Genomic DNA, 13311 nt, shown 5'->3' with positions numbered 1-13311 from the left:
ATAAAAAATATGTTAGGAATACTGAAGTGTCGAATCAACTTAAAACAATAATAAATATGCTAAAATAACAATAATATATGTCTATACATTTTTTTTAATTAAGAACACATTTATTTAGTTAAAATGAACATAATTTAATTGTGTACTCGTATATTATTTGATAACATATTGAAAAAAAATTAATATTAACTTGTTTAAGTCAACATTAGCCAACATTATAGAAGTTAAACAATTAAAACTGAATTGCAAGATAAAAAAAAAAATAATAATAAAAAAATAATAAGTCAATATTAATTTGTTTTACAAAATGTATTATTATTTACAAATATATTTACATAATGTGTTTTGGTTATCAGTTATTTAACAAGAGGTCTAGTCTTATTATCTTGTTCTCCAACAGTTTCTTGGTAACGTTTAACTTCATCTAAATATAATGACCAAGCATCTGTGGGTTTTGATGTTTTTTTCTCATCATCCACCTTTATTTTTTTTACTATACCAGTTTTTAAAGCTTTATTTTTACGTTTGCCAATTATAGGCAATATCTTTACAGTTTCAGCTCGTTTTTCTGAGACAACAGCTAAAGTGGTAGCAGCAGCAGTAGATGATGTAGTTTGTGATACTTGTATTTCAGCTTTTGATGGTTGTGGTGTCTGTTGTTTTTGTTGTTGTTGAAACCGTTTAAATACTTCTAAAAATGAACCATCATTTTTAAATGCATTTTGTGCTTGTTGATTGTTATAACTGGCCATGATTGCAATCGCACTTTGTAATCAGCTTTTTTTCTCGTCACCTATAATCAATAAACTCTCGCACATCACATTATGATTCCAAAATCAGAAAATTTTACTTAAGCCAACGGGAGGCAAAATTCACGGTATCATAAAGTAATAACTTCTTCAGCTTAGTAGCCAATTAACAAGTTTATGCACATTTTGATAACTTTATTAGTTGACTTAAAAAAATATGAAAAACTTGAATAAAATAACAATGCCCAGTGTATAATTGTCATGTTTATTGACATTCAACCATAATATTAAAATAATACATTAAATAAATATATACCAATCTAATTCGTATAAAATAAAAAGTTAACACGATTTATATACAATTGTTGACCTTTGAAGGTCTTTTAAATAATCAACATTAAAACAAGTAATTTTTGATATTGAATTTGCATATAATTACTTATATTTCATAAATGATTAAATACTGCACATATGATAGAATTAATTATAATCGTGCATTTATGAACATACCACAAAATGTTTTAGGAATGAATGTTTTATTTACGTGTAAGATGTACGTTCTATACAAGTTATACACACATTAAACAGAAAAATAAACAGAAATGTATACGAGGTGATAAACTTTTTGTAATAGATATTTAATTACCTGTAAATATTGATCGATGAATACAGTGTCAAATTGAAATTGGAACCTGCAAACTTTAAATTTCAGAAAGAAAATACTTTATTTCTCGATTATGGTATGAAAAATGGAGTGCGAAAAAATGATAGTGCATATGAAGAAAAAAAATCAATCCGCTGATTTTAGAGTACGAGAATAATAGGTAATTCGTGGAAGAGAAAATTTTAACAGTGTTGCACACACAAGAGTATGAAGAGAAAATATGAAAATAATATACATTTTTGGTGAACCTCACAGAGTATAGTATGGGAAAACCATGTTACATTAACAATATTCACGTACTGTATTTACAATGATTAAAATGTTTCATCCGAAGAAGCGAATTCCCGTAACCTTTTCTAGCATCCATTTACGTAGTGTAGTTTAGGTTGTTACGACGTCGTTTTCTTGGGAACCGCACGTTATATGTCGTCTTTCTTACAATTTTTAAAAAGCATTTAAATTTGTTTTTTTTTGACAATTTTCACTATTTTAACCTTTCGTATCTGATATGCGTCACTAATAGTTATGGCACAGAATAATATAATATATGATTGAGGTATCAGCTCCCCCCCCATATTGTAACGTCAAAACCAACGCAATCAACGCATCTCCCGATATCACTTGTCTATTACGGTTCTCGGATGTTTCGCTCCTGCCGTTTCGTCTCCATCAAAAAAACAATCCACGGACGTTTCGTCCCCGTCTATTATTAAGATAGGACATATTGTCCCCGGTAATGATATAGATTTATTTCTACCTTCCCATAGGACGTTTGGCCTCTGGAATTTTAAATCACTAAATATTAAAGCCTCGATTACACTGAGCGAGTTTACACTCTAGGCACCGGCGAATTAACTCGTTGCGACTAAAGTCGCTCAATATAATCAGCTTAGTCGCTTACTCTCCGCGTGTTGAATACTCGCTACTCGCTTGCGATTAATGTTAACGGCCGGGCTACTTTAGTCACTAGTCACTGACGTTTTTACACTCCAACGAGTGAAATCGCTCAATGTAATCGCCCTAGCTGGTGAAATCGCAAGTGTGCCAGCGATTAGTGACTGGTCAAAATGCCGGAAGCTGTAGTTCGCGCGGGAGTTATTGTGATTTATCATTTATTGCGACAGGAGTTGGAAAAGAAAAGGTTATGGATCAGAAGTCCACGCACACCCGACACAAAGAAAAATCCAGGGCCAAGACATACGCAGAAGCAACTTCAAGCAACTCAAACAATTCTAATAACGAATCTATATCACTCATTACTATCTAAAAATACTGTCTCTCCTTAATTATATCTTCCCGAATCCAAATTAATAATCATTATTTCTTATCAACATCTTTTGTATACTTAACGTTTAGTTATCACCAATTGCTATTGCCTCAATGTTATTTTAATTTCTTAATTGGTTTATGTAATCACTATCTGTAATTGTTGAACTGTAATAGTTAATAACCAAAGGTTCTAAAAAAAAAAAAAAACCGAAAAGAACATGAGTGACACGACGTTGGTGCAGTGAACTAAAATGTACAGAGAATTGATATTTTATTGTCTAGTGACAATCACCCATCACCAGTGTTGGGGAAGTTACTTATTTTAGGTAATTAAATTACATTACTAATTACTTAGCAAAATTGTAATCTATTATTTTTAAGTTACTCCTTTTTCATTTTGTCAAGTTACATTACTTTTGAGTTTTAAATGTAACTCAATTACGATAGAAGTTACTTTTTTTTTTTTAAATATCACTGAAGCTTAATACTTTTGTCCATTTTATCTATATGACAATACACAAACTAAATAATGACAATCAACAATATGAAATTATTAACAATTAATATTAATTTTTATACACATTAAATATTAATCTTTATTTTTTAAATTTATTTTAAACAACAATGCGTTTTCAAAATTACAGTCACTAATTTTAGATCGCTTTTTAGTGCATATATCTCCAGCTATGCTAAACAAACGTTTAATAGAAACACTTGAAGGTAAGGCAGTATTATACTTAAAAAAAAATAATCTCGTTATTGGAATGTTTTTTAAAATAGTTAAATCACCAATAAAAGGAGTAAATAAAAATCGTTCAAGTTCAGCATTAGAATGTTCTTGTTCTATATCTTCATCAAAATAATGTTATCATTGACTTCCTCAACTTGATTTTGCTCTAAAGTATTATCATTAACAGGTTTGAAATATTCTATTTCACTTTGAAGAATGTCAGTGGCTTCTTTTTTTTCCATTACTGACATACCTTTGAACTTAAACTTTGGATGAGAAGCAATAGCTAAAATATTAAATTTTTCAAGCAACATTAGGTCAAACCTAGAACAGACCCCATCTAAACATACATTTGCAAGACTTTTGCAAATAGTTGCTGTTATAAGTTCTTTAACTCTCCGGCACGGTGGGATACCATTTGTCCCACCTCAAAAATCTCACTTCCGTCACGGTAGTACGAAAAATTACCCTCCTTTTAAAATAATTTTTCCGTGTTGCTCAAAATCGTAATAGACCAAAACTCAAAATAAATAGTTTTTATAGCCCGTTATATATATTGTTTTCTTGAAATAAAACTGATATCGAATTATTTAAAGTTATAATTATTGGATTCTTGGTAATTTTTCTTTTCGTCGACCAGACATTTCTAATTTTATTTTTATTTTATCATGATTATAATATTGTTACTAAAAAGAGAATAACAAAAATGTATTTTATTCCTTTTTTCAGTAGTAATCACATATTTCTTTTATTTATCAATATAATAATATAAAGTTCTGTATGGTTTTTTTTTTTTGGGGGGGGGGCTTAGCCCCTCCACCCCTCCCATAATTGCGCCTGTGACACTCATTATCAATAAGTTTTTATTGTTCTTAAGATATATTAAACAAAAAAAAAGTAACGAGTAATTCAGTAATAATTACTATAAAAAAGTAACTTTAATTACATTCGAGTTACTTACAATAAAATGTAATTAAATTACCATCAAATTACTTAAAAAGTAATTTCGTTACATTAACTTATAACCAGGGCTCATAACTTCTAGAATTTGCATATTTTTTTTTGAGAGGTCCTAGAGGTACTTATGTGAACTATAAATTTGTTTCAGATAACCAAGAAGATACATACGAAATTTTATGTTGCATATTTTTGCATATTTCGGAGTATAAGTGCTATTTTGCTTTTTTTCGCTTTTTTTTTTGCTTATTTTTGGATTTTTGCATGATTTTTATTATTGATTTTTTTAAAATAATTGTTAATTGCCTAAAACATTATTTTTTAAAAATAACAAGTAATTATAGTCATATTAATTGTTCATATTAGTAATTAATTCGTGTTAATTAATTTTTCATCTTACATAACTTATATAATAATATTAGAAGAGACTATATATACCTATACGAGTTTAGGCAACGCGCGAAATAGCGAGAGTATTCGCCCAAAACTTCGTAATCCTATCAATAAGGAAACCATTATAATTGTATATAATTGTAGCTTGTACTGTAGTATTTTATTTTTATAGTTTCCAGGTATTCGGGTATTCCGATATCATTATCTAGATATTCCGATATCATAATTTTCAGATTATTTACAGATTTTTTTTCATTAACATATTGCAGTAGGGATGGGAAGTTTCGTTCAGTTGAGTGAACTAGTTCGTTCGTTCATCGTTCACTTAATTGAACTAGTTCAATGAACTAGTTCACTGAACGATACACGACTTATGTCATGTATACCTCATAGTTCTGTTTAATTGGGAATGGGAAATTGGGAACTTGAAGTTTCGTTCAGTTAGATATAGTAGTTCGTTCGTTCATCGTTCACTGAACGATACACGGATTGACTGAATTAGAGGCGTGTCGTTCGCGAACGAAGGAGTCGTCGGTATGATAGTGGTATGATTGCATGGTTGCACTGTTCAAAACGATGGTAGTTCAAAATTAATAAATCTTTCTCGATTGAACGATTTAATTATTCTTATCGTTCGTTCGTTCATCGTTCGTTCATCAACCAATCGTTCATTGAACTAGGTCGTTCATGAACGACACATCCCTATTTTGCAGTCGTTTCCGATTTTTCGTACTGTATGCATGCTAGTTCGTTTCGTGAATTCTGTATCTAATTTTTTTTTCTTTTAATAATAGAAGCTAAAATAATAAAATAATATAATAAATAATAATAATAAAATAATGATTTTTGTCTACAAACGTTTGTTTTGTATATTTTATTATTTTTAATGAATATTTAAGCGCTTATATGAATACTTTTTAGAGCATATTTAAGTGCTTATAACAACCTTTTTTAGAGCTATAAGTTATGAGCCCTGCTTATAACTTAAGTTATTCCCCAACACTGCCCATCACCCACCAACGTACCAAAAACTCCCACCATATTTAAGGTTTTTGATGAAATATTAGAATATCGAGTAAAGAATATACTGTAATACGATTATATTGCACTATAGTGTTTTATAGAATAATCTATTCTATAATCAATGTTTATATGTTTTACGTATTGTTTTGTATTGGAAAAAATATTGAATTTATCTTTGCTGGTTGTAGTTTATATACCTATGATATATACACATTCCTAAAAATCTCAGAGACAATTGTGCCTCCCAAATAATTCTTCTCCAAAACCACGACTATATTATTTTTAATTTGGTAACCCTTACCAGGGTGGTGGAAGAAGGTTTATTGCAGATTATCTTTCCTGAATTATGTATTTTAGACTCACAATTTAGTAGAAGTCATTGTCGTTTATAAAATTGTATATAAAAAATAAAAATATACATACAAGTGAGTACCTTCGAAATTCGTATCAAATATTTGTGTATAGAAATGGGAGGATGTAAAAATTGAATAACGGGTACGTCTCTTTGACTCTTAGAGGTCTTAATTCTGGCTTGATAGTTGATATTATCATACAGTTTGTAAATCTATGTTTGTTTTTTTATATTATTTATTGAGGAGTCTGAAGTGTAATGTTATTTGCGGTTATATTTATAATTATTATTGAAATTAATAATTACTAGATGACAAGGTAGGTAGAAATTTATAGCAAATCTATTGATGTTCATTCAGTTTTTATTCACACAGAGTAAAAAAATGAAGTAATAATAGATATTAGATGACATTAAAGTTATGCACAATCACGATTTATAAATAAAATAGATATAAAAATAGTAAAAGCATAATATGTATGTATTTGGACATACTATAATAGGTCAATATTCAATTATATAAAATAAATAAATCACATGAAAATACACTGTTGAAATAATTGATCAAACGTCTTAAAATAGGTTTCGTAAAGTGCTCTCATAAAAATATTTTTTTTTTTTAGATAACATTTTAAAACTAAATAATTTAAAAAGAGGGAGTTAAAGTAAAATAAGAACATAATATATCATAGTCACTTTTCTTTTACAGCATGTTCTTTGACTGATTGTAGATTGGTAGTATCCACGGATAATGACCTATAGATTAAATAAAAATACGAATTATTATCTTGGTATATTTTGATTTTTTGTAAGTAGTAATTATAAGTAACTTAATAGTATAATCAAAAATTGTATACGATAGCGTAAAAAAAATCACAAACATTAATATTATTAATCAAGTTTATAACGGATTCCATGTATTTTCCAATTATAATGTAATTTTAATTTAAACATGATTACATTCAGAACTAAATCTAAATAAAGTAAATGCAGGAAATACATAATACTAATTGGTTTGTATGTTTGACTCGAAAATGGTTATTATATTTTTAAGATAATATAGTTAATGAGTACCTCAACCTACTAATCTACAAATCATTAAAATTAAGATTAAGACATTAAATAAATTGGTGATTAAGAAATTCAAATTCAACCTAAAGCCTTATTCTCATTCTGAATATTATTTTTAATGATTCACTAAAATATTTACATCAATTAGTATTGAATTGGAAATAATACGTATATATACATATATAGCTGCCATTGGAAATAATACGTATATATTCATATATAGCTGCCAATTATGATTATATTTTTAAACTACCATTATTAGTATGCTATTTGTAACAAATTTGTAATTGGAATTTAGAAATAAATGTAACGCTAATACTACGGAAACAAAGCCGATCATAACTATTGTTAAATTATTTAGAAAAAAAAATTAATTGTTATTAAAATATTAAAAACTAAACTCACCTTGATCCAAACCAAGAGCATGCTCCGGGTGCTGAGTGCGAACGGTTAGATGGTTGAAGTTTTCGCTTGGATTCATCGGCTGAAAACGGATTCTAAAAACGATATAATAACATTATTACAAATCATAATCACAAAATAATACCAGTAACGTGAATTAATCAATTAATATAATCTATGAGTATATTGGGTGATTCACCAACATTCTCGGTTAAATTTGATAGTTAAGGAAATCGGTGGTGTATTATAGGGGGGGGGGGGGGGTCACGGGTCTCGACACTCCCAGAAAAAAAAGGTTAGTCATAAAAAACTTGCTACGTAGGTACTGAGAAAGGGAATATTAATTTATATGTTGTTTTTATTGATTTTAATGTTTGTATTACTTACAATTTGTATAAACAACTTGGGTTTAACTTTTGGTTATTTGGATATATTATCAATAAAAAAAAACTACTCAATAAAACCTGGATAAGTTATTGGAGAACTGGCGAAAAAAAAATGTAATGCGGAGTTACTGTGCTATTTTATAAAAAAGCAGCTACGGTGCTCTCTATATTATGACTAGGCGCGGAATTGTATGTATTTGCATATTTTTATATATTTAACTAAAAAGTAGCTAGGTAAGATAGAAATTTGAATCTTAATCTAATGTGTTGGTATGCGAAATTAAATTTGGCATATTTGGAACATTTCAAATTATTATGCATATTTTAGTATTTTTTGAAATATAATGCATATATAAAAAAAATATTACGATGTTATTAAGGGGATTCGATCCGGGTTAAGTTTTCTATCAAAATATACCTATATTCTGCCTAATGATCTGATGCCTAATTTTTTACATCGATAAAAAATTGCTTTTAAAATCTAAAATAATAATAAATTTATAATGTAAATAATATGAAATTGATAAAATAATTTAATATGTAAAAAAGTCTATTTCACGTATACTTCATGACTAATTCAAATATATTATCCAATGATCAAGGAAACCAGTATGATTGGCAAAAAATTGATTCGTGTCGAAAAAAAATAAAACTAAATCATATTCCTTGCAACAGTGTGGTTTGACTTGTGCATGCGCGTTTGGAAGTAACCCTCTTCCGCTAATTGTTGTCGCTAATTATAGTGTCCACATCGTTATCAATCTGTTTATTTTATATTATATTATACCTAAATGGAATTAAGCTAAATATTATCACAATTTAAAAGCCTATAAATAAACTCTCAAAGATAAGACATAGGTAATTTTGTAAATGAAAATGAAAATTTTAGAAATCAGCAGTAGTAGTTCATTCGTATTTGGTTTATGGCATGGATGTAGCGAGGGTGGGGCAGGGGGGCACTTGCCCACCCCTGCGCCTCAAACAGAATTATTTTTGTTTATACTAAACGTGTAAGTGTTACATTAAAATTAAAAATTAAATAAGATATAATTCTAAAAATAGTTTAGTGGGACCGAGTGATATCTACACGTGTAATCGTTTTGACGTGTTATGTGTTATCCAATGGTCTATCTGTAGATTATTTGAATTACGAGTTTAACACTAATCATTTTATGTTTTTGCCCTTCCCTGATTCAAATTTTAGCTACATCCATGGTTTATGGTATAGCTAAAATACAAAGAAGTTACTATTTTTATTATATATTTAATATATTATAAAATAAGCAATTCTGTGATATCTATTATTGGAAAACTGGTTCTGCCATCGCGCCGGTGCATTGGTGATTAGCAGCACGAGATTAATATGGCCCGGCATGGAATATTGGAAGAGGGTATAGAGCGGGGTAATTAGACACACTAGTGATCATTTACTTCGCATACACTCTCATGGCGTTCACGCACATATGTGACAAATTACCTATATTCAACCCCTTAAAAACTACCAGGATCAAATTATTATTTATTACTTGGCGCATGTCCATCGTAAATTCCGTGAATCGTACAGTTATATAATTTGATTTTTGTGTTATAAAAAGATATAGTTTGCTAAAAGTACCAATACGATAGTAACTCTCTGGGTAACTTTAAAAATATTATGAAAATCCGTTTAATTAGTTTAAATTGATTTTCGTTTGTGACTTTTTGTTTAGATGAGTGAGTGTTCAAAATAAAATTTAATTTTAATACAATATACAGTTCCATACAGTTCAATAAAATATATAATATATAGTTGATATATTTTAAAGTATATTTTTTGTTGAATATTAATTGTTTAATGAATTGTATACATTTTAAAATTAAATAAATTTAATAAATAATAAAAATACATTTTTGTTTTCATATTTTTGCATATTTTTGCATATTTTGATTGCATATTTCAATGATAACCATCACATAAATGCATGCATATTTCGTACATTTTTAGTCCATATAATTCCGAGCCCTAATTATGACCATAATTCGGTCTTGTTTACGAACTAAGTTAGTTCGTATCAGGGGGGGCTTGGGGGGCTTAGACCCTAAAATATTTTAATAACCCCCCAAAATCGAAACTGTTAGAAATTTTATTCGTTGTTTTTATAATTTATTTATAATTAAATTATAATTATATATAAATTATCTGTTCATTTTTTTTAAAAATCGTAAAATAAGAAATAATAAAAAACTATTTACAATAGCATAAAAATATCAATTACATAATTTGGCTACTTATGAAAGAAGTTTTAGTGCAATGAAAAAAATAAAAACTTGGTTAAGGACATTGTTAGTTCAAGATAGGTTCAGCAATCTTTCAATATTATGTATGGAAAAAGATATATCGAAAAATATTAAAAACGATGATATTTTGAGTATATTTGCTAATACAAATAGTTATTTGTCATTAAAATAAAATATTAATTATTTTTAAATATACGTTATTTAGTGTTCTTTTAATATAATTTAAACATATCTATATTTTTAATAGTAATAAGTTTTACTTGTGTATGGGAAGAGGGTGTGAGGACGAAGCCCCTGCGGGTTATTTTACATTGAATTATTATAGCCACACCGAAAATTCAACCAAATGTCCGCCTATGGAACTAACCCAACCAAATAATACACAAAATGTTAAGATAACAAATTATTTTCTATACATATTATATTATCTAATTAAAGGAAAGAAGAGGAAATCTAGAATTTTATTAAATTTATTTTTATCCATAATACCGTAACTTGCATGTTATGAATATTGTATATTATAATACTCACCAAGAACGAATGATTCTTTAGCATGGCTTTGATAAGTATCAACGTGTTGAGTTTGGGTATTGATTTGACAACGTTCATCATTTCTTCCTCACTGACTTCGATCAGCTGACAGTTGTCCTGCTCAGAGGGCAACGGTTCGGCGCCAGCCTTCGTCACCCAATCATGTTGCTTGATAGCCGGCAACGTTATTCTGGTATTGGGGTCCTTGTCGAGAAGTCTGTGCAACAGGTGGACCAATTGTGGTGATGTTTCCGGCTCTACTGGCCACTGCACGGGTTGCGTCCTGATCTGCTCGTGCACACCTAACACGGATTCCGCAGTGTACGGCAACCGGCCATATACGAAGGCGTACAAGGTACACCCCAAGGCCCAAACGTCCAACGCTTTGCCACTGTACGTCGCTGTCGAAGGGTCCAGAACTTCGGGCGCCGCGAACGCCGGTGTGCCTGCACTTGAACTCAGCAGATCGTCGCTACCGTCGAACTCGTTGCACACGCCCAAGTCAGCGATTTTCACATGACCGTTGGCGTCAATCAATAAATTCGACGGTTTAATGTCCCTGTGCACGATTCGTTGGAAGTGCACTAGTCGAATAAAACAAAAAAATAGAAGAAAAAATCAATGAAAGATATGAACATGAATATAATGATATTGTTCACTCGAATTTAAACATGTTATTAAGTATTTTCAAGATCCTTAACTATCTACGTCTAATGAAAATTATTAATGATTTCAAATAATGCAACTGAATAAATATGCTTGAATAATATATGCTAAGGAATACCGTCATTAGTATGTACTTACAATACTCTAGACCCAACAGAATATCTCTAAAATATGATCTGGCTTTGGATTCAGACATAGGAGGATCACCAGGAACTTGCATTACTTCCCCACGTTCCAATAATTCAAAAACTTGAATATACAACATAAATATTAAAATGAAATGAAAATATATTAGTAAAATAATTACCTAAATAAAGATGATCCTCATCTGGATCTTCTAACACCTCGATTAGTTTTACTACATTAGGATGATCAAGTTTTTTCATTAAAGCTATTTCCCTGTATACTTTATCAAGTGGGTTGGCCCCTTTGCGCCTGGCATTCATTCTACCTGTAATATATAACGATAATAATATAACAGCATTGTCTTATACAATTAATTAAATATAATACCTATTGTAAATTCTATAAATATATGTAGTGTTTAAATTGGGAAAATTAAATTAGAGGATGTTATACCACAAAAATATACAGCCATATATTTTATTTGTAAAACAACCGGTATACTTTACATTTTAGTCCCCCTGTCCCTCCCAAATTTTAATACTGCATGTTTATGAAGTATGGGTATATTAAATCAAAGCATTATTTTTTCTTAAAAATTCATTGGCTCTGGTCAAGTTCTATGTTTCTGTAGAAAATACAAAATGAAATTTACTATCAAAATTTAATACTTTACTAGGAACATATTAATTGTACCTAATATTAAATGAATTTCACACATGGAAATATTTTAAATAATCTAATCTAATAATTATTAATTTGAACAATTTTAAAATTCGTCAGTTAAATAATACACAACAGTTACGTGGTAAATAAATAATAGATGGGGTAATAATTGCTATACCCCTATTTTCTAAAAGCTCACATTTATAACCTAGTATATATGTAACCTGGACATTTAAATACTTAAGCCACATAACTGTAAATACGAATTACATTATTTATAAATACATGAAATTTGAATATACACATTCGATATTTGAAAAAAAATTTGTGTTTATCTTTTTCTTTAAATATTAAATTTATGTATTTATCTATATTTAAATAGCATAAACATTTTTATGGAAATGTGAACATTTTTATTAAAACAAAACTATTGATTTTGGCCAAGGGTTATAATATATATATATATATATATACTTAAACTAAGCTCTAAGAAAATACTTGTTATTATGCACCACTTAATAAAAAACAAAATTCTGTGCAAAATATGATTTTCTAAACAAGATAGATTAGAACTTACAAAGCATGTCTATGTGATATCTTATTAAGATAACATATAATTGAAACACATAAATATAAACATTATTAATTCACTTTTTATATCATCATGAAACAATAAAATAGTATATTTAAGAAAATCTAATTTGTATTGTAATTTTATTTTCAATTAAGAAAAAAAAAAAGTTACATAATATGGTACTTATTTACTTTTTAGATTCTAAATATTTACCTATAAATATCAACCTCATTCATTGTTCAATAAAATTTTATTTTGTCCTAATTCAATTGTAATTTTATAGTTGAGGTTATTACCTTTATAAATTGAACATAAAATCAAATCAGTAAATAATATAATAGTATGATTTTTTTTTCATTTTCTGTAATAAATCTATATAATTTTAAATAATTTTGACCGTGGCAGCATATTTATTACAATTATTTGATGAATAGAATTGGTGTATTGAAGGTTTTTTTTCATCTTCTAACAACAATAGCTC

At 28.6% G+C, this 13311-nt stretch overlaps 2 protein-coding genes across 5 annotated transcripts in view; both read right to left on the bottom strand.

The window, feature by feature from the left end:
• Positions 1–123: 123 nt before the first annotated feature.
• On the bottom strand, positions 124–1561 carry LOC112683856 (telomerase RNA component interacting RNase). The gene is made up of 2 exons (XM_025555036.1): positions 1396–1561; positions 124–793 (listed from the first exon to the last, which is right to left on the bottom strand). Exon 2 carries the CDS (start codon positions 750–752, stop codon positions 357–359), a length of 396 nt encoding a protein of 131 aa, XP_025410821.1. The 5' UTR covers positions 753–793; positions 1396–1561; the 3' UTR covers positions 124–356.
• Positions 1562–6690: 5129 nt separating this feature from the next.
• The window catches only part of LOC112683854 (calcium/calmodulin-dependent protein kinase kinase 1), a 38566-nt gene continuing 31945 nt past the window's right edge, over positions 6691–13311 (bottom strand). For all 4 annotated transcript variants that reach the window (XM_025555030.1, XM_025555032.1, XM_025555034.1 and 1 more), the window contains 5 exons: positions 11775–11918; positions 11606–11716; positions 10802–11385; positions 7611–7702; positions 6691–6890 (listed from right to left, as the gene is read on the bottom strand). In XM_025555030.1, coding sequence (XP_025410815.1) covers positions 6827–6890; positions 7611–7702; positions 10802–11385; positions 11606–11716; positions 11775–11918 — 995 coding nt within the window. In that variant the 3' untranslated portion in view covers positions 6691–6826. The remainder of the gene's footprint in view (positions 6891–7610; positions 7703–10801; positions 11386–11605; positions 11717–11774; positions 11919–13311) is intronic.

This window comes from Sipha flava, unplaced genomic scaffold (assembly GCF_003268045.1).
Source record: "Sipha flava isolate LNK unplaced genomic scaffold, YSA_version1 236_pilon_pilon, whole genome shotgun sequence".
Classification (NCBI taxonomy): domain Eukaryota; kingdom Metazoa; phylum Arthropoda; class Insecta; order Hemiptera; family Aphididae; genus Sipha; species Sipha flava.
This window is presented reverse-complemented; position numbering and strand designations above follow the sequence as displayed.

Excerpts from the sequence above, each read along its gene's own strand:
- LOC112683856 (XM_025555036.1), bottom strand. The coding sequence starts at position 752 with ATGGCCAGTTATAACAATCAACAAGCACAAAATGCATTTAAAAATGAT.